This window comes from Oryza brachyantha, chromosome 3 (assembly GCF_000231095.2).
Source record: "Oryza brachyantha chromosome 3, ObraRS2, whole genome shotgun sequence".
Classification (NCBI taxonomy): Eukaryota; Viridiplantae; Streptophyta; class Magnoliopsida; order Poales; family Poaceae; genus Oryza; species Oryza brachyantha.
This window is the reverse complement of record NC_023165.2, coordinates 12,691,027-12,711,481: the sequence shown is the minus strand read 5'-3', so window position 1 is coordinate 12,711,481 and position 20,455 is coordinate 12,691,027. Positions and strand designations below refer to the sequence as shown.

Here is a 20,455-nt window from a genome sequence, read left to right as displayed (position 1 = left end):
GAAGCATATCAGGGACACATGAACCAAACTATGGTTATTCCATCAACAAATAAATAGAATAAATACATGAGAAAATGTTCTACAGGTGCTTCTGTACATACACGTAGCTATCCTTCATGGCTCCTCTACGGCTCCCACCCAGCTCTTAACAAGGAGCAAGAATACAAAGAATTGAACTTGTACATTATGGTACACAGAATACCAATCTATTCCAGTTGTGTATATATGATTTCCTCTGCACAGAGGTCAGCATCAGCTGACGCGTGTGATTATGTATCGGCCTTTCTCTAAGTCGTATATGATCTTCGTCTTGGGCTTCCTCCATCTTGCCAACCAAAGTGCTCCACCTAAAAGAAACACCCCCAGCAGTACAGCAAGCAATGATCTACTTTTACGGGCTGATCTACCTGTGCCTGGTGACTCTAAAATTGTGTCTTTTATGTTTGAAATGAAAGCCCCCAGGGCCCATTCAACCTGAGTGTCTCCAACCTGATTTGAATACTCAATCCTGCACATATAAAAGCATTTAAAAGTAGGTAAGCATATAAGACTGCTGAAAAGTAAATTTCAGCGAGGAAGATTGATGTGCCAGCGCCCTGATGCTTGCCTCTTGTCATCCAGCGGTACACCAAGACTGTCGTGCAGCAGAGCTACAATATATGCTGACGAGAAGCAATATCGTGAAAAATCATCATCTGACTGATTAGGATATTTTTGTCTAAGAGTAGACATGTCCTTGCTGCATAATTGCTCTCCAGCAAGCACAAAATCCGACAGTGATGAAGATTGCTTCAGTCCAAAGAACTGGCACAGAAGTATATGGATTAAGAGCTGCACTAAGAAATGGAAAACATGTACAAGGAAATCAAAGATGTAGAGTAGAGGACCATTGATGTAAAATAGAAATTTTCAGTTGCTAAGAAATGTCCACGGAGCTCTGGTACAAAAGTTGGTCCAAGTTGGCATCGTTGATACCGGCACTCTTCTGCAATTAGGACATCAAATTTCAGAAGATAAAAGTGGCACTAAATTCTAACAAAGCCTGCTAAATGAAGCTTCCTAAAACAGAACAAAGGAAAACAAAACTCTAATAAAATATTCAGGCTACAGAAGATATGAAGTCAAAGAATCTCCATCTTTATTGATGTCGAACTATTCAAGGATAACCTGCTATAACCATTACAATCTGTTTCTTTTCATCATACCATTTTGATTTTTTAGCTAATGACTGAGACAATTTTTCTTCAGCTCACTTTCATAATACTCTGAAGCAACAAACAGCAAAAGTAAAAGAAGAAATATGTTTGCAACTAATTAACCACGTAAATATGCTTTTAGGGATTAACAAAAAAAGGGGGAGATTCATTCGTACCATTTCCTTTTTTCAGCAGCATCAAAGAAGAAGATCTGCACCCTGTAAAGTCTCCGTCCCCACTATCAGCAAACTGATTCTCTAATTTAGATTTTGAAAGACTGTTTGATCTTGATATTACTTCTTTGATGCGAGAATATCCTTTGGGAGCACATGGATCTACAAGTGTACCATTTTTCGAGGAGTCTGCAACCACATGATTCATGATAAGACAGAGCTCTAAAATTCAGTACTTACAGCTAAGTTCCTCTACTAATTAATGAAAATAAAATAGAATTTTTGTATCCACATTGGTTTCATTCACAGCATATTGTAATAACAGTATGATGATGCATGTGATATTCACATATACAACCCAGCATTCATCAAACTTAAAATCTGACAACTGTTGTTTTGAACTGTCCTGACATCCGTATCACTGTAACACATCAGAAATAGAATAACTATTGTTAGTATTAGTTATTGGTGTTTGATTGGCTAAGTAACATCATGAAATCATATTTGATTGCTGTCAATAATATTCCCTTTTCTGGGAACTTGGTGTTCCCTTGTTGGATAGAAATCCCTAGCTACCATTGCAAGGGATGGCAAATGTCTAGATTGTTGCTATCGTTTACATCAAAAGAATAAGTAAAAGAATACCTTTTGACCTCAGTATTTCACGAAAGGATTCTTGTGCTGCATTCTGCAAAATAAAATGATAGAATCATATGGTCAACCTCTCGTATCATATTACAAGATATCCATAAGCGGAGGATTCAATGGATAAAAATAACTCACTTGACCAAAGTTTAGAAAGCTGTTGCTATAAAGAGTATATGTTGTTTCACCAAAAGTAAAATTTCTTGACAGTTCTGGAGGAAGTACTTCATCAGAAACAAATGTCAGCTGGAACAATAAGCAACAATTAGATGGGCAGAAAATTTCCTTTTTGGGATATAACCAGAGTATTAAGCATCGTCGTGACATTGATATTCAAAAGTAGAGTGTGATTCTACATAACACCATATCAGGTAAGTGAGTCTTCTCAGATTAATAACATATTAATTTTGTTAGCACTATCATATTAGCATGGATTGTAGCTTAAAGAAGATTCGTTACTCAAAATCAAAGGAAAGGAAAGGCATCATCTATCTTCATCAGAGAACCTGTGCTGAGGCGCCCCCAAGTTCAATTATTCCGATGGTTTTGTGTGGATTCCCTCCAAGCGTGCCAAGAGCATAGTTTGCCGCAATCCAAGCATAGATGCCCTCATCAGATCCTATAAAAAATGATCCAAAATGAGCATTCATACTGACAATATTTCAGCCAATGATGAAAAACCATCCGCATCTACCATCCAAAAGATTTTTCCTTTACTGATTCACTGCCCAAATTACTTTATATCACTGCTTTCCCTTTTGAATGTTCGATTCAAACTGAGCCTGAAGAAATATTTATCAGAAGTACTACAGAGGAAACAATTGGTATTGTCCATGTCCACTATATATTCCAGAAATTCATTTCTGGAATCACCAGAGCATAACTATCACAAGAAGAAGGAAATACATTTCCATGGAATATATCAGATTCACCACCAGATTCGAATGCTAATCTCTCATTGAAAAAAAAAAATCAAAATTTCAGACCCCATCTATAATGCAGCCAGCCAGTGGCGTAGCTAGGGGGTATCCGGATGGGTCCATGACTACCCCCGATTTTGGCCCACCGACCTGCACCCACTTCGCACCAGCCCAAAATCCCCATGACGCAAGATTTGGGCTAGGTCAAGCCCATGACCGTGAGGGGCGAGGGATGGATGGGTAGCTGCAGCCGGCGCTTCCTCCACCTCCAATCCCCTCTGCGACTCCATGAGTGAATCCGCAGTGCTGCCGGCACCCAGCGCCTCTCCTCGGCTCCAGGTGGCAAGGCAGCCTCACTGGTGTGGAGTCCAACCAGTTGTCGTCTGCACTTCCTCCATAGCGTCGCGCCGCCGCATGCCAACCCACTGCAACGCCATAGCCTGGAGGTATGTTGCCCGGTGGTCCATCGTTGTCCGTGGGGCGATGGCACCCGGCTGCCTGCCCCTCGCCCATCGCCGACCTGCCCTGGCACCCTGCACACCACTGCCCGCCGGCCCGCCCCATGAGTCGCCAAATGAGGAGGGGATGGGGTCAGATCCCCAATCTTTCAAGTTCAGTCTGAGCTTCAGTGACTGCAATCCTTCAAGTTCAGTTCAAGCTTTTCAAATTAGCAGAAATGATATGGCTCGAGGCAAGTTAATTTGAAACTCTTGACATCGACTTGCTCTCTTGAAGTGTTGAAAGGACAGGCAACAGAGAGTTATGCTTGTTTTTGTAGGAGCTAGCCAATGAAGGAGGCACTGTTGATTCCATTGGAGGAAGACGGCTCATGCAATAGGCTCAGCTCTGCTTGGAATTAGAAGAGATATGCAGAAACATGGTGCGTGACTTGAAACTAATTACTCCCTCTTGTGACAAATATTAGATGTTTTAGGCAATATTTGTTCAAACTTTTGAAACTTACTGTACTGTTAAAAATTGACTGAATTTTTTTCCTAAATGTTGAACATTTTTTACGGGAGGAAGTGTATATCTTGTTGCAATGAAAACTAAGTAGGTATTCGGTATCTTTTTGTTTGAGGGAAGCTTGCAATGGACTAATAATTAAGATGCATTACTCGATTAAATCAATGCAGAGCGGGCGAAGAAATTGATAGTATTCCCACCTTAGGACAATAGAGACTAAAGAAACCAATGTCTACTAGCTCCCCTTTGGTATAGGATGTTAGCATGCTGCGTAGGAGTACCCAACCAAAAATTCCTGGCTACGCCACTGCATCCAGCTACTTCCCACGGAACTAAACTTCAATCACTTCAGTTCAAACTGAGGAAGAAAAAAAGGGCACTACCTGGTATCACCTCGGCCCATGAGTCCTCGAACCGGAAGCCAGAAGCCCTGAGCACGTCCCTGCAAGACGACAAGATGGCCTCCCGGACGCGCTCCTCCTGCAGCCGCAGCCCGGCGGTGGCCATGAGCCGCACCTCCGTCGCCGCGGCGGCCCCCGCGCCCCCGACCTTGTCCCTGGCGAAATCCATCAGCGGCCGCAGCGAATCCCCCGCACGCGCGGGCTCGGCGGCGAACGAGGAGAGCCCGGGCGAGACGCGCATCACGGCCGACCGCGCCAGATCCGGCCGCCCGTCGGGCCCCGTGGCGAAGACGTGGGCCCGGGTGCCGGTGCTCCCGCCGTCGATGATGACCGCGAAGCGCGGGGATCGGGCGGCGGGGTGGCGCGGGGGCGCCGGGAAGAAGTGGTGGACGAGGGCGGAGACGACGAGGGCGAGGAACGCGGTGCCGAGGCAGAGGCCGCAGAGGCGGCAGCGGCGGCGGCGGGGGCGAGGGGAAGGGGGTTTGGTGAGGTCGGGCATGGTGGGACACGGCCGGGGCACCCCGGCCGGTACCGGCACCGCCGCCCGCTTGACTCGTCGACGGCGAGCGAGACGGCGACGACGACGTCGAGATTTATTTTTTTATTTTTAATTGATTTTTAAATTGCGAGGGAGGGGCGTCTTTATAGTACAGGTTGGCACTTGGACGGCGGAGGTGGAGGCGTCGTTCAATTTTACGTAAACTTCATACGGAGACGTATGTTTTGGGGTTGTAGCCTTGTAGTTGTAGGTGTCGCAGCTAGAGTTTTGAATGATGCATCAGTGCATCCATCACCCAGTAAAAAAAGGATTATTATTTATTTATATATGTAACATGCGTGATTTATTATTCAAGATTTAGGGTGACTGTGGAAAAAGTCAAATGACATATTTGCAAAAAAAATTTATGAATAAAATTTTTATATGTATATTCTTCGCGATCTAAAGGACAAGACTGAAAAATAAACTTCGATGAAAAAACCTCAAAATCACCCAAAATTTAAAATTAAAATTTTAAATTTTGACTTATAATCATAAGCAGAAACGAAAAGGCAGATCAGGTATCGTGCTCCAACTTCACATTCAATGACCTTGTACAATCTTCGACAAGCATCGTCCCCGATGGAGAGCTACCAATTATGCTTTCGGGATAGGGGAAAAAAGTGGCAACATGGCATCTGGCTTACAGGGATAGCTGAGGTAGCAATAGACCAGCTGTAAGCAGCGGTTTGCATAGCGCGGTAGCGACACGATGACTCTTCATATTAATAAAATGAATATATCTAGCACGTAAATTTAATGTTATATTATTATATCAGAGACGGTAGGCACGAGTAGGACATACGCATATCCATACCCACGAGATCATTTTGTGTCAGTGGGTATACCCAACCCATTAATTACTTGTGGGCCCCACATACCCATGGGTTTAGCCACTTATCCATTACTATGTATACTTATTGATTAGATATCAATATACACTATCTTTTAAGCAATTTAAACATGAGTTTAACTTAAAATGATCATATCATAGTGCAAGGTGTAAACTAAAGTTCAACTTACCTATACATTAAACATGTATATACTAATAAAAAATCACATGTCAATTAGATTTGGCGAATAAACGGACGAACCGGGCATTGGTAGTGGCTACCTGTACCCATGCCCATTAAAATATTTATTAATAATAACTACACAAAAAATAGTCTATATAATCACATAGCAGGTAAGTTATATGTTATAAAAAATAGTAATTGGAAAATAATGAACACAAACTTCCGTGTTTTGTATAGAGGATAAAAATATTCATTATTTTTTAAAACTTATAATACAATAAATCAATTGTTAACCTTGTATGGCTAAGGTATTTGTGAAAAAAAAGTACCCATGCCAATGTTATATTGTAAAGCAATTGGTAAACTCGATAGTACATTGTAGGAATGACAATTTCATTGGCAAATTATTGAATTGTGACAAATTAACTCAATGGCATATACTAGATTTTCTCATTTTTTATTTACATGATATTTGTATAATATAACATTATAATTACATGGTAGTAGTTATATTTTAATTGCACTATGTTTTATTAGAGTAAATTTCATGAAATTACAAATATTTTGAACAAGTTATTACAAACTATAGATGTGCATATCACAAAACTATAAATTTAGCATCATTTTTTCACAAAACTACATATGTAAGGCATCATATTACAAACTATAGATTTTACATTAATTTTATCCCAAAATTACAACCTATATAACTTAAAAAGGCAAAAATGTTATGTATGTCAACTTTTAAATCTCAGTTGTAGTTTTATAATATGAGACTTTAAATTTGTAGCTTTATATATGATAAATACAGTACTAAAATTGTAGTTTGCAATACACATTATTAAATATGTAGTTTTACGACAGTTTGGTCAAAGCAACTATATTCTATATTTATGTGATTTTAGTAAAAAAAAAGTTTCAAGTGATATGTATGTACTCCCAACAAAAAAAACACGCAAATTTCAGAGCGACTACGGTCTCAAAGTGTCATTGTCGAGTGCAATGTTCAAACTCTTTAATTTTGAGCTGAAATATCAAATTACTCTGTAGTACATAAGAAAAATGGTACCCATAAGAGAAGTACCCAAAAAATGCAACCATACATATATTTCTTCATGGATCGGCTCAGGTACATACATATGCAAATGAAAGAACAAAGAATCTGTTGATGTTCATTTCAGTTTAATCGATCTGACAGATGAATGGGGCGGATCCACATGCAAATGCCTGCATTGCATTTGTTGGCTAGCTGTATTAATTCTAGAGCCTGAGCTCCAAGTCCAGTTCTTCCCCGGCGCCGGCGGCAGCCTCGTCGTCGTCGGAGTCGACGAGGTTCACAAACGGAATACTCTGAGTTCTCCTCGCCGCAGTGGCAGTACCCTCGCCGTGCAGCAGCTGCTGCTGCTGCTGCACTCGACGCCGGTGACACTCCTGCAGCTGCAGCTGCAGCTTGTACAACTCCTACAGACATATATATCAGTCATTCAGTTGAGCAGTACTGTCAATCATATTGCCATGCATATATATCTAATTAACTGTCAGAATTAGACATAAATATATATACCTCAGATGAACCCTGCTGCTGTCTCGGGATAGGGGGCGCGTTCACGGCGCTCCTGTCAACACCCTGATTGATCTGGAGTGGAAATAATGCTTTGCTGCTGCTGCTGCTTGCTGCCAAGAACCTGCTAATAATTCAGTCGTCAGGAGAGAAAAAAACTGGTGATTACAACGAGCAGGGAGCAGGATTTTTTTTTCCTCCTGACTTAATTTCGTCAGCATCAAGGCGAGAACACGTGCCTGGTTAAGGCGTCGTTAGTAGTAGTAGCAGCAGTAGCGTAGTATTGCTGCTGCTGTGGCGATGGCAATGGCGACGAGGCGTAGTACGGAGTGAAACGGTGATGGTTTCTCTGCGCACCTGATCCATTTCCAACCTGCGTATGTACATCAGCTAGGGTTAGCTTTTCACGCATATATGCATGGGTGATGGATGGATGGACAACCTGAGGACAAAAGAAACATTAGTTTTTTTTTTTCCTTTCACGTACGTATTGTTGTTGTTGGCCGTACCGCACGGCGCCCGGCGGCAGGTACGACGGCGGCGGCGGCGTAGCCAGCGCCGACGAGGACGACGACAGCGAGGGCGGGATCATGAAGAGGCTCTGCGCCGCCTCGAGCTGCACCCTGATCCTCTCCAGCTCCGCCACGCCGAGCCCCCGCCGCGGCTCCCTCCTCATCATCACCACCCTGTCGGCGGCGCCGTCCCCGCCGCCGCTAGCCTTCCTCTTCTTCCCACTGGCGACGGCCAGCTCAACCCCTCTCCCTCCTCCTCCTCCGCCGCCGCCGCCGCCGATGTCCATGGATCGCCACATCCTACGCTACCTTCCGATCGATCCCAAACCCAAACCCAACGCCGCCGCGCGCGTGGTGGTTAAGAAGAGGATCGATCGATCGGAGCGTCCCCGCTGGTAGCTGCTCGATCGATCGGGAAACTGAGCTGTACGTAATCTCACGCATTGATCGGCGCGCATTATATCGATCGATCGATCGATACGATACGCAGCACGCGCGTTTGGTGAGTTTGCATCGCATTCCGTCTCATTTATCTCTACAGCCTTTTCTTTGTCGTCTCTCCAACGATCGAGCCAGCGAGCGAAGGAACGCGCGGGATCGATCCCAAATTCGGCAGGGCGGCGGCAGCCATGGATACGGTCGAGATCTGCATGCGGGCTATACTGGGAAACGAGATCCTGTCTCGATCGTATACTATTCCACGTACGGCGAAATTTTTCTCTAGGTTGGCGTTTTGATTGCGGCATATATGTTGGTGATCTTCGCTGGGATTGGCGTGTGATTGTGTTCGTGATCTGATCTATCTGCGTGCTATAGCTAGCTCATCAACAGCCGGTTTGTAATTATTAGGTGGTGCATCGCATAGATTTGGGTGTGATTTTCGAGCATTGGTTGTAAATTTGGTGGCGGTTGTTTTTTTTCTTTTTTTTTGGGTTTCCAACGGATCTGCACTCATGGATGGGATAGGATAGGATAGAATTTAATTTGACCATTTGCAAGTTGCCTGATATTTTTTGTTCAATTATGTTAGTCATTGTCTTGAACTGTTTAGATTAAATCAAGATTCATGCGCGTATCTAACTAACCCTACTTTCTCCTATTACTTATGCCACCTCGTGCGGCATAAGGCGGTGCATGCCACCAAGTCATCGGCCCATCCTTTCCCATGTACTTCACCTCTTACCCCTTACCAACAATATCTATTAATTGCTCATGCTCCCTCCCTTATCTTCTGCATCACCATGCATGATATGCCACTTCTCTTCGCAAACTCTAGCGATGTTTCCATGTCCAATCAACCACTCATTTCTTATTTCAACCTTTGCACTCAATGTTCACTGCTCACCTCCATCCATGTGGCTCTAGGAACAATATCATCAAATCGTCATGCACCCATCAATGATCTATCGCTAGCCTGGTCATCCCTCTAGAGCCACCTTCACTGCCACCCCTCATACTACCTCTAACCCTAAAAATACCAATCCAATTAAACCTACTTCAGAGGTTGTTGACACCAAGGGTTGTTGAGGACACCGCGCCACACTGGTGACACCTCACTATCTCCCCCTTAAGTCACCTTCGTCACCTCCCTCCTATTGTGTCTAACCCTATAATTACCAATTCGATCTCGATTAAACCTAACGGAGTTTGAGGGTTGTCGCCACCAAATTAAGATTGACGAGGAGGACATAGTCGCTTTCGCAGGTGAGTCCTCGCTATCTCCCTCCCTCCCCTCTCTTCATGCCTTCTCTGGTCCAAATGTTAAAAAGATGATGTGCTATCCATTGGATTGTGATCCTACAACTAAATAGGGTTAGGTGACTAAAATTTCTCCTAATTTTGCCCGATGCATGTCAAAGGTATTTTTCAATTAAAAGTTTATTCCCATGCACTTGCTTTTTGACTTTCAATATTTATTTGTGGTTTTAACGACAATGTGATTTTATCATTACTTTCTAACTGTGTGATTTTGTTGCCGTCTTTCGACAAAAACTTGTGTTTGCCCCGTTCCATTAAGACGATATAACAGTGGTGTAACTAATCCCTCTGGCAATGGCCTGCTTCATGTCCATAACTCCATTAGTACTGCCCGTTTGCCCTTAACACTAGCATCTTCGAAGCAGTAACCGGCGACACCATCGAAGCAGCACTCGGTACCTCGTGTCAAACAACATCAACACAGTGAGCCCCCAGAGCATAACCATGGGCACTCGTTGCATGTGAAGCCACCACCATTGCATGCAAATCATTCATCGATGCATGTTAAGGAAGCCAACATAGACATCATGGGAGCTTTGGCAGTCAACGCCAGGACTTGAGCAACCATCACTAGTAGTTGATTGGCCAATGTCGTCGATGCTTGAACAATATGCAGAAGGTGTTGGGCTAGTGGACATCAATGGAAAACACTATGCCTAAAAGCCTTTACTCCAATTAGTCCTTGCAAACCTTCCTCCTCGAATCGTCCATGAGAATTTTGGGCCCCGTTCCCCTGCCTTCAAAGTATCTGTTGTTGCCCCCCTAAACAATCTTCCTTCATCGCCTCCTCATAACATAGATGAAGACCCTTATAACCACCACGAGCAGTGAAGGAACCCTATCCACCTCTAGAAATATATGTTGCCATCAGTTCTCTCCATCTTTGTTTTCTTTTGCTCTATAGATGGCCAGAAGACCTAAGGCCCAACGGCCCGGCCCATGACATGGCCATTTGGCCTGACCCAAGCACGACACGACACGATTGTCGTCAGGCCTATGCCGGTCCAACCTGACAGTTGGACCTTGCTTGGGCCGATGCATTGGCATGATGGGTCGGCTTGGCATGACAGGGTCCAATGAGTAGGGGAAAAATAGTTGAGTGACCCAAAATAAACTTAATTCAGCCATATAAGGCATAGCCTAAAGAGAAGACGTATATAAAATAGACTTATTCGAGCCATATAAGACATAACCTAAGAGAAGAAAGAGAAAAAATAGACTTATTCCATAGAGAAGCACGATGAGTTATCGTGCCTTCGGGTTGGCCCGACACAGCCCAAGTCTTATTGGGCCATGCCTGGATCGTTGGTATAGCCCGTGGATAGGCACGTGCCTACCTGACTGATCTCGACATGGACTCGGTCATGCCTGCGACCCATTGGTAATCTATATTTTGCTCCAACACTATGGTGACCCACTTCACCATTGCGGTAAAAGAGGAAGACCTTAGATATGTACATGCACTCTCATTTTTTTAATATGCTATAAACAATTTAGCAACACTTAGTGTGCGATTGCTCCCATTCTTTTTCTTCCTCCGTATTTTTAGATAGTTTAGGAGAGAGGAGAGTAAAACAGAATTAATTTGTGTATGAGATAGCTATGATTTCTAGATTAAAAGATTATCTAATTTTTAAGGTAGTTGTTCGATAATATAAGCAATTGAATTAACTGTTATAAAGTGGAAATCTTACTTTACAATGGTCCGATGAGTAACCTTTATATTGAAAATCTTTATAACCGAAGAGGTAGAATAGAGAAGTCCAAGGAAGAAAAGGTACACGTGAATATATGATAGCGTAGATGTCGTGGCGATAAGAGTGAAAAATCAAATTAATCCCTGATTGGAAAGGGGCTCAAAATTCTGCTAAACAACTGGTAAAAATATAAAAATATGTGTTTTTCAGCTTCTGACTTTAAATTTATTAACTGAATTTAATCGCTACATATATATTCTTAATTATATAAACGAGAATCTAGAATGTTGTGATCATGTGATGAGCTAGTGATTATCAAAAAGTTGCGCGTTGTAGCCACTAGAAGTTCCTTGAACAGGGCCAAAAGTCTACATGGCAGAGATAACAGATTTTAGATGGGTAAAAAACAACCAAATTGCACACTTCATATATATCGAGTCAAACTCAAACATAACCCTTTTTTTTCTTTCTCCAAATCCATGCATATGGCATCGATCACGCTGGGCGGTACGGCCGATCAGCCTGTTTAATTAATTTGCTCTCGCTGCCTACATGACTCGGCTGAATATTCTCGAGAAGCCCATCGTCTCTTCCAAAATGCAGTCACACGTACGTATGATCAATTACAGGATGCAAATTAACAACTTGCATTGTTCTTATCTGTCGTTCACTGCTATATTATCTGCCAATTAAAGATGTGTACACACCTGTATTTCTTTTGGAGGCATGGATCAGCGTTCAACTGCCATCACTAATAACACACTTGTTATAGGATTTACTACTATTTTGAGTCTCGCAGAATTCCTTTTAATTTAATTTAGCCAAGTGGCACATAGAACCATTGATAATTACAGCATGCATCGACAGCAAACCAGCCACTGTAGTGTATGATACTAAGATAGATTGATCGATCTGAAACTAAAAGAAGGCAAGAGAAAGAAGCAAAACTTTTGTTTGTATGAAATATAGTAAGGTCTGCCATCACTGCCTACTTGGTTTTTACAGTATAGTATACAATGGGAATTAGAGGGGTGATCTAACCTAGAATCCTTTTGGGTGACAGGTGTTCTCTCAAGATGTTTCTCGTAGGAAACGTGTTAATTGTCAGCTCATTCTTCTTCTTCTTCTTTTTTTAATAGGCAGAAGGTTCACTGGACAAGATACAATGTCCCATGCATGACTGCCACATATAACACTTGACTGGTGACTCAGCATCATTCCAGCACACTGCTGGATCTCTCCAAACCCCAAATATATAACCGGACATATTTATTTTCCATTTTTCTGGCATCTGGACCTATCCAATGCAAAGAAAAATATTGGTAACTATTTATATTGAAACACATACACATGTACCAGCACCAAAAGAAATGGATCTCATCATTGGATGAGAGTAATACTAACATGACCGACCTCCCGGGACGAGAGTAGTAATGGGATAAGTGATCTCCTGAAAGTCATCGGTAGATATGTATCTACATACACTAACTTTACATTGTGATGCGATGATAACTTTGGACACGGAGAAAATGGAGAAAAGTTGTCAGAAGGTAACCAACACGATAAACAAAAGTAACTCCTGTTCATAACAGATGATGCCCATGGACATCTTGGTATGCATGTTATTTTAGGTCTATCTTAAGTTAAAGTCAAACCCTTACTATTTTACCAAGTTTACGAAAAACTATAGCATCACTTTTAACATAAAAATACACTATACAATTATATTCAATTGTGGATTTAATGAATTAATTTGGTGACATGATTACATGGGTCAAATTTTATAAGATTTGTCTCGGAACAAACCCAATAATTAATTTATAATATAAAACAAGGAGGGCAGTTGTCACTTACACGTAAAGATGCATGTCTGGTGTTTGAGGAGGCAGGCAGGCAGATGAATAGATAAAAAAAATAAATTGTACTATTTCTAACGTTCTGAAATATAATCACATCTGCTGGCAAAAATCAGTGATGAAATCCACGCTTGGAAGGCCTGTGGCCTGTGGGGCTAAAATGTCGCGAGATTAAAACCGTGTAATGTAAGAGTGAGGGCTCCCTTATGTTATGTGGCCTCACCAGCTAGCGGGTTATAAATTTCTTAAACTCTCCTAAATATAACATCAGCGCAAAAGCTGGCGGGTTATAAATTTCTCAAACTCTCCTAAATTTCTTAAAACTATCGTAACAAAATAAATGAAACCCTCCTGTTGGTTGGGTCATATGATGTTTTTTTTTCCAAATTCATTTATAAATCAATGTATATATTTATATATACGTTCGAATTTATTACTATCTACCCAAATCTAATCTAAAGAAAGCATGTAACTTAATATCTGCAGTAGAAATAATACGTAAGTTTTCTGATAAAAATAATTGGTTAAACAAATGTCAAAAAAAAAAACGAGCGACATGATCTGGACTGGACGTCAAAATAGGTGGGGAAGTGCGCAGAATATTGGCACTGACCCATGCGCTGATGCAACGCGGCCATGTCGCCCTCCACACCACGTGTTCCCCGAGAGTCCTTCGTGTTCTCCTCTGAAAGCCAGATAAATTCCAGCCGCTGAGAGCTGCCTACTTGCCCTGAACTCACTACTGTTCTGTTTGTGTACTCCTCCGTCTCCACAGCGACACAGATGGAGGCCGCCGAGGTAGCCGGCGCCCTCCTCTTCCTCCTCGCCGCCGCCGCCTCCGTCGCCGCCGCCGTCTTCACCGGCGCCGTCGACTTCACCTACCTCGTCACAGGTACACACGCCGCCACCTCAAGGTTTCAGTTTCTTGATTTCTTCTTGCTCCACGTACGGAGAGAGATGTAGGTAGATAGATGGAGGGTCTGAGCTGAGCTGAGCTTCTCTCTTGGTTCCAAGCTGTCGGCGAGGGATCGCCGTCGCCGGGGAGCGGGGCGGCGTGGTGGCGCGAGGCGTGGGTTCGGGTGCGGTCGGGCGCGGTGGCGCCGGCGCTGCAGGTCGGCGTGTGGGCGTGCATGGTGATGTCGGTGATGCTGGTGGTGGAGGCCACCTACAACTCCGCCGTCAGCGTCGCCGCCAGGCTCGCCGGCTGGAGCCCGGAGCGGCGGTTCAGGTGGGAGCCCCTCGGCGGCGGCGCCGACGAGGAGAAAGGAGAGGATGCTGCTGCTGCTTACCCCATGGTCATGGTCCAGATTCCCATGTTCAATGAGCTCGAGGTAAAAAAAAATGTAAAATTAACTCAACAAGATTGAAATTTTACACAAAAGACAGGCACAATTCAAATGAATTAAACAGTAAAAAAAGGTCTTTTGACTAATGAACTCTAGGTAAAATTCAAAAAGATTAAAATTTGACACGAAAATGACCAAACTCAAACGGACTAGACAGCAAAAAAAAAAAATGTTTCTTTGTAATGATGATGGAGATTGTGTTGTAGGTCTACAAGTTGTCAATTGGAGCAGTTTGTGAGCTCAAGTGGCCAAAGGAGAGGCTGATAATCCAAGTGTTGGATGATTCCACGGATTCATTCATCAAGGTAGGCCCTGTTCTTTTGCCAGTTAAGTAACCGGTTGTGAAAAACGTAGCAACAGATTAATGTATGATTAATTAATTATTAACTATAAAAAAACTTGAATAATTGATTGATATGATTTTTAGAATCAACTTTCCTATATAAAATTTTACAAAAGAAAACACACTGATTAGCAGTTTGAATCAGTTTGAAAAACATATGCGCAGAAAACTATGGTTTAGATAGCTGGCCAAACAAACACGACGGTAGTGGTCTTTTTTCCTATTATCATGCAAGTTTCTGACTGGAATGGTTGAGCCGTTGAGGTGTCCAAACTCTGTTTTGTTTTTCTTTTTTGACCAGACGTCAGAAAATCTATAATAGTGCAGCACATCACTTTTTTCAGCTTGTTGGGCTTAGTATAGTCCCTGTGTGAATACTGAAGATTAATGAGTGAGTGGGATTAGTTGTACACAAGGATGATGTTGCTTTTCCACTTTCATGCATCACTATCCCTATAAAAAGGAACAAAAGCAGCTAATGTTTCATCATAGGAACCTCAAATGTCTTGGGTCCTACTCTCTCCGTTTTATTTTTATAATGTAAGACTTGCTAGTCTTGCCTAGATTTATATGAATGCTAATAAATCTAGACATATATATAAATTATATATATTCATCAATCGATGAATTTAGGCAAAAAAATCTTACAATATGAAACGGAAGAAGTAGAACTGAAAGCTAAGTCATGTGCCTGAACCATTTGAAATGCACGTGATTGAGTATCACATTTTCTAGAAATAGGACGACAACATGCCCTGTAGCTATAAATTAAGAACATGATCAGATTCCTAAATGTTTGGAAATGTTTTTAGCTGATCATTTTTAGCTCCATGTAAAGAAGTATTTCTGATTTAAGGATCCTTATCTAGACTGTAGACAATAAAGTACTCATGTTAAACAGTAATTTACTTGCATGGGGAATCTAATAAAAAACCACTATTTACATCAATTTTCCTTGTGCCTTGCCTTTGTGTAAAAAGATGGTTGCTTCTAGAGGTTAGTTGAGTCTTTTCCATTTTTTTTAAAGAAGACAGTGGGGACCAAGGTGGTCCAGATATCTCAGCATTTGGCATCTGGTGAACTGAAATGATGTCACCTTTCATTGCCATGCATAAATATTTTCTTATCCAAGCTGAAAAGTTGTAAATTACCCTGCTCATCATTATATTCCTGCTTTATATAAGCTGAATTACCTCCAAAAAAAAACTGACTACTTTTAATGCTAGTCATCCTTAGTACAAATCATTTTAGTGTGCATATGTTTTCAGTCCCTAGCACTTTGTTGATACAGAGGAGAAATAAATTAATCATCTACCATGTGAAAATGTAATGCCAAAATGTACAAGAATTTACTCAATTTGCAGAATTTGGTTGAGATGGAATGTGAGGATTGGGCAAACAAAGGTCTAAACATTAAGTATGCCACCAGAAGTGGCCGAAAAGGGTTCAAAGCGGGAGCCTTGAAGAAGGGAATGGAGTGGGACTATGCCAAGCAATGTGAATATATTGCCATATTTGACGCTGATTTCCAGCCAGAACCGGATTTCCTTCTCAGAACTGTCCCATTCCTCATGCATAATCAGAATGTTGCACTTGTACAAGCTCGCTGGGTTTTCGGTAAGACCTCATCCTTTGATATGTCTTTGCAGCCTACTTGTTGCAGTTTTTGCTAGTGGAAACCAGGAAGTGTTAAATATATATTTGTAAGGTGACCAAAATTTTGCATTTGTGACCTTTTCTTAGCTTTTGATTCTTGTGGTGTTACAAAAGACAAAGGTTGGAACAAATGATTCTAAAATTTCTTTGCAAAAGATAATAGTAGACAATCGAACTCTTGTACAGCAATTTTATTTATTCTGATCTGTCCAATTTTTAGTTGACAGATTTTTACAGTGAATGACAGAGTAAGCCTACTGGCAAGGGTACAGAAGACATTCCTTGATTACCACTTCAAAGCCGAGCAAGAGGCAGGGTCAGCTACATTTGCCTTCTTCAGTTTCAATGGTGCGCGCCACGACTGTATATGCTTTATGTGATCACAAAGAGAACAAAGTGATGGTCTTCTAAACACTGGTACCTTCTTAGGGACTGCTGGTGTATGGCGCAGAGAAGCTATCAATGATGCAGGAGGCTGGAAGGATCGAACTACAGTTGAGGACATGGACTTGGCTGTCCGGGCAACCTTAAAGGGCTGGAAATTCATCTATTTAGGGGATGTCAGAGTAAGAAGACCAGATCCTTAATTTGTTATGTGCAATTAAAATAACACGGAGCAACCTTATACTCCAAAGGTTAAATGGATGCAATAGTAGCATCTGATAAAGCAAATATGTCACAGGTAAAGAGTGAGCTTCCATCCACTTACAAAGCATACTGCCGACAACAGTTCCGGTGGTCTTGTGGCGGCACAAACTTGTTTCGAAAGATGATATGGGATGTCTTGGCTGCCAAGGTACCATTTCTTCTCTTGAATAAGTAAAATTCTGAATAAAATGTAACCCGCCATTGTTGCTCCATCAGAAAGTGTCATCCTTAAAGAAGATCTACATGCTGTATAGCTTCTTCCTGGTGAGGAGAGTTATTGCCCCTGCCGTTGCGTTTATTCTCTACAATGTTATCATCCCTGTGTCGGTCATGATCCCAGAACTCTTCCTGCCAATCTGGGGCGTTGCCTATATTCCTACAGCACTCTTGATTGTCACTGCCATGAGAAATCCAGAGTCAGTCTCTGTTACAAGCTTTATTACCATTCTCACTCCTTAAACCTTTTTGGATGAATTTATTTTGCTTTAACTTTCTCTTCACTCCAGAAATCTGCACACAGTACCGCTGTGGATTTTATTTGAGAGCGTCATGTCCATGCATCGCTTGAGAGCTGCAGTAGCTGGTCTGCTGCAGCTGCAAGAATTTAACCAATGGATTGTGACACAGAAAGTGGGGAATAATACTTCCAACGAGAATAATGAGACCCCATTGCTTCAAAAATCCAGGAAACGGTTAATAAACAGGTAAATTTTTCTCTCAAATTGCTACTGCTGTCTTCAGATAAGCTGGTAGGTACTGGACTTGGGCATCCGTGCTGAACCTGATATTGTCCGTTGCTGCAGGGTCAATATTCCTGAGATAGGATTATCGGTGTTCCTCATCTTCTGTGCATCCTACAACCTTGTCTTCCATGGGAAGAACAGCTTCTATATAAACCTCTATCTCCAAGGATTAGCCTTCTTCTTTCTTGGGCTTAATTTTGTTGGCACTCTACCAGGCCATTGCTGCTTCTGACAAATCAAATCAATCTGCCAACATTTCGCCTATCTCATATGTGATTCTTTTCTGGGTTTAAATTTCTTCAGAAAGCATTCCAGGTTCTAGAGTATACGTCACAGCAGGTGTTGATTTGCATTTTTTTTCCCGTAGTTACAAAAAGTAATAAACGTCAATACAAAATATATATACAAACAAATTCACATGCCTACCTTTGCTGAATTTCTGTGTACATGGGATAATAAATCTTCCAAGAGAACTCCAAACTTGTGAATCATCGAACCTCTTTTGTACTCTTGTGCTGAAGACCTGCAAGCTAAACAACCTTCCTAGTAAAAAAAAGAGAACTTTTATATCGAAACAGCCAAATCCAACCTGAATCCAATCTAATTCCAGATGCATCAGATGAAAAAGGGTCTCTACCTTGCTGCAAGACGACGAACTGAACACGTGGAGAGCGGAGTCCGAATCCCAATCGCCACCGCTTTGGTCGGAGCTGCAGAAATCCTGTGATCAAAAGGCTCACCTACCTCGAATCCTTCGGCGCCATGCGCGTCATCAACCCACCCACCGATCGAGAGAGGCGAGGCGACACTGGCTCCTCTATATCAATCGATCGATCGATGCATCGGCTTCATCGCGAGCGGAAGAAAGAACGGGAGGAGATTGGAGCGAGGGAGGGAGGGATCGAATAATGTCGCTTGCCGACGCGCCTTCATCGATGGTGTCCATCGTGTCGTCGGTGAGGGACAGCGGGCGCACGGTGGCGGGCGTGCCGCCGGTGCTCGTCGGGGCGTCCGTCTCGTCGGCGCCGGAGCTGCGGGGGCGGGCGTACCTGGTGCACCACGTCTTCTACGAGGACGGGAGCGCCAGCGGCGGCGGCGTGGCCCCGGCGTCCAGGGCGTCGGTCGCGGCGCTCAGGGAGGTGTTGGAGGAGGCGGCGGAGGCGTCCGAGTGCGCGATCTGCCTCGACGGGGACGGGGAGCCGAGGAGGGAGGCGCGCGGGAGGAAGGAGATGCCGTGCGGGCACCGGTTCCACGGGGAGTGCGTGGAGCGGTGGCTGGGGATCCACGGGAGCTGCCCGCTGTGCCGGCGCGAGATGCCGGCGGAGGAGGTGGTGGTGGCGATGGTGCATGGGGAGAGGGTGGTGATGCGAGGGAGGCGCGTCGTGCTCAGCGTGCTCGTCATTGGCCGGCCGGCCGACGACGACGCCGGAGAGGAAACTCCTCTTCCTCCGAGGAGTGTGCTCATAGATGATCTGGATTAAATAATGTTTAGTGCGCCATCAACTCAAATGTAAAAGAAAAAAAATGTAAATATGTAGTAATGCTTTAGTTTTTGTAAATATAAATGCTAGAGTTTGAGCAGCCGCGTTCTATTAGAAACCGGCGCTTATTTAAACATAAGCAGTGGATTAACATATGGTTAATTAATTATTAGCTATTAAAAACTTAAAAATAGGAATTTTCCTATATAAAAATTTTAAAAAATACACCGGTAAGTAGTTTGAGAAGCGTACGTGTGAAAAATAAAAGAATTTAGGTTAAGTAACTTGGTTAAAGAAAATATTTGGAACGCATCAATTTTATGGAACTTAAGGTGAGTTAGATGGAGAGGAATAAAGAGGAGGTGATGGTAGTGATCAATGAAATTTGGTCCAAACATGCATACTAAAAGAAAAGAGGGGTGAGTACTTCAAGCTATTCTTATCAAATCTCAATTTCCTACTCCCTCCAATTATTTTAATTGATGCAGTTGATTTTTTATTTACGTTTGACTATTCGTTTTGTTAAAAAATTATCCAAATATACAAAATTATAAATTATACTTACAGTTACTTTAGTAATAAATCAAATCATAACAAAATAATCAATAATTATATAAATTTTTTGAATAAGACGAAGGATCAAATATAGATAAAAAGTCAACTGCGTCAATTAAAAAAACAGAGCGAGTACTTCTTTGTTTTTTCCTTCAATAGTCAATATTCAATACTATGTGGTCTAAAAATATGCTATAAAACATGTCAAAAATAAGTAACTTGTATGCAAATTTTAGTTTTGGCATATTGGAGCCACCGGTGACTAGTCTAGACTAGTCCTAGGGTTCTCTTATCGCAATAATCGTCATAATTATCGGGATAATCGAGCATATAGCTGAGAAACAATAACAATTTCGGGGGGCTTTCTCCGGAAAAAAACACCTAAATTAAAAAATTTTAAAAATTTTGATGGAAAATTAAGAAAAAACATATGTATTTATTGAA

At 42.3% G+C, this 20,455-nt stretch overlaps 4 protein-coding genes across 4 annotated transcripts; 2 read left to right on the top strand and 2 right to left on the bottom strand.

The window, feature by feature from the left end:
- Positions 1-16: 16 nt before the first annotated feature.
- Positions 17-4,923, bottom strand: LOC102718637 (probable apyrase 6). The gene is made up of 8 exons (XM_006651371.3): positions 4,284-4,923; positions 2,521-2,633; positions 2,153-2,260; positions 2,015-2,057; positions 1,373-1,558; positions 888-985; positions 608-804; positions 17-508 (listed from the first exon to the last, which is right to left on the bottom strand). Exons 1-8 carry the CDS (start codon positions 4,798-4,800, stop codon positions 253-255), a joined length of 1,518 nt encoding a protein of 505 aa, XP_006651434.3. The 5' UTR covers positions 4,801-4,923; the 3' UTR covers positions 17-252.
- A 2,713-nt stretch (positions 4,924-7,636) lies between these two features.
- Positions 7,637-8,548, bottom strand: LOC107303764 (heavy metal-associated isoprenylated plant protein 33-like). Its single transcript, XM_015834431.2, has 2 exons — positions 7,904-8,548; positions 7,637-7,789 (listed from the first exon to the last, which is right to left on the bottom strand). Exons 1-2 carry the CDS (start codon positions 8,225-8,227, stop codon positions 7,637-7,639), a joined length of 477 nt encoding a protein of 158 aa, XP_015689917.2. The 5' UTR covers positions 8,228-8,548.
- A 5,344-nt stretch (positions 8,549-13,892) lies between these two features.
- Positions 13,893-18,459, top strand: LOC102704784 (probable glucomannan 4-beta-mannosyltransferase 5). The gene is made up of 10 exons (XM_006650073.3): positions 13,893-14,131; positions 14,254-14,570; positions 14,792-14,890; positions 16,293-16,545; positions 16,822-16,932; positions 17,014-17,150; positions 17,267-17,380; positions 17,449-17,648; positions 17,739-17,936; positions 18,036-18,459. Exons 1-10 carry the CDS (start codon positions 14,023-14,025, stop codon positions 18,205-18,207), a joined length of 1,710 nt encoding a protein of 569 aa, XP_006650136.3. The 5' UTR covers positions 13,893-14,022; the 3' UTR covers positions 18,208-18,459.
- A 106-nt stretch (positions 18,460-18,565) lies between these two features.
- On the top strand, positions 18,566-19,586 carry LOC102718350 (E3 ubiquitin-protein ligase AIP2-like). Its single transcript, XM_040521866.1, has one exon. The coding sequence runs from the start codon at positions 18,884-18,886 to the stop codon at positions 19,454-19,456; it is 573 nt and encodes a 190-aa protein (XP_040377800.1). The 5' UTR covers positions 18,566-18,883; the 3' UTR covers positions 19,457-19,586.
- The last annotated feature ends 869 nt before the right edge of the window (positions 19,587-20,455 follow it).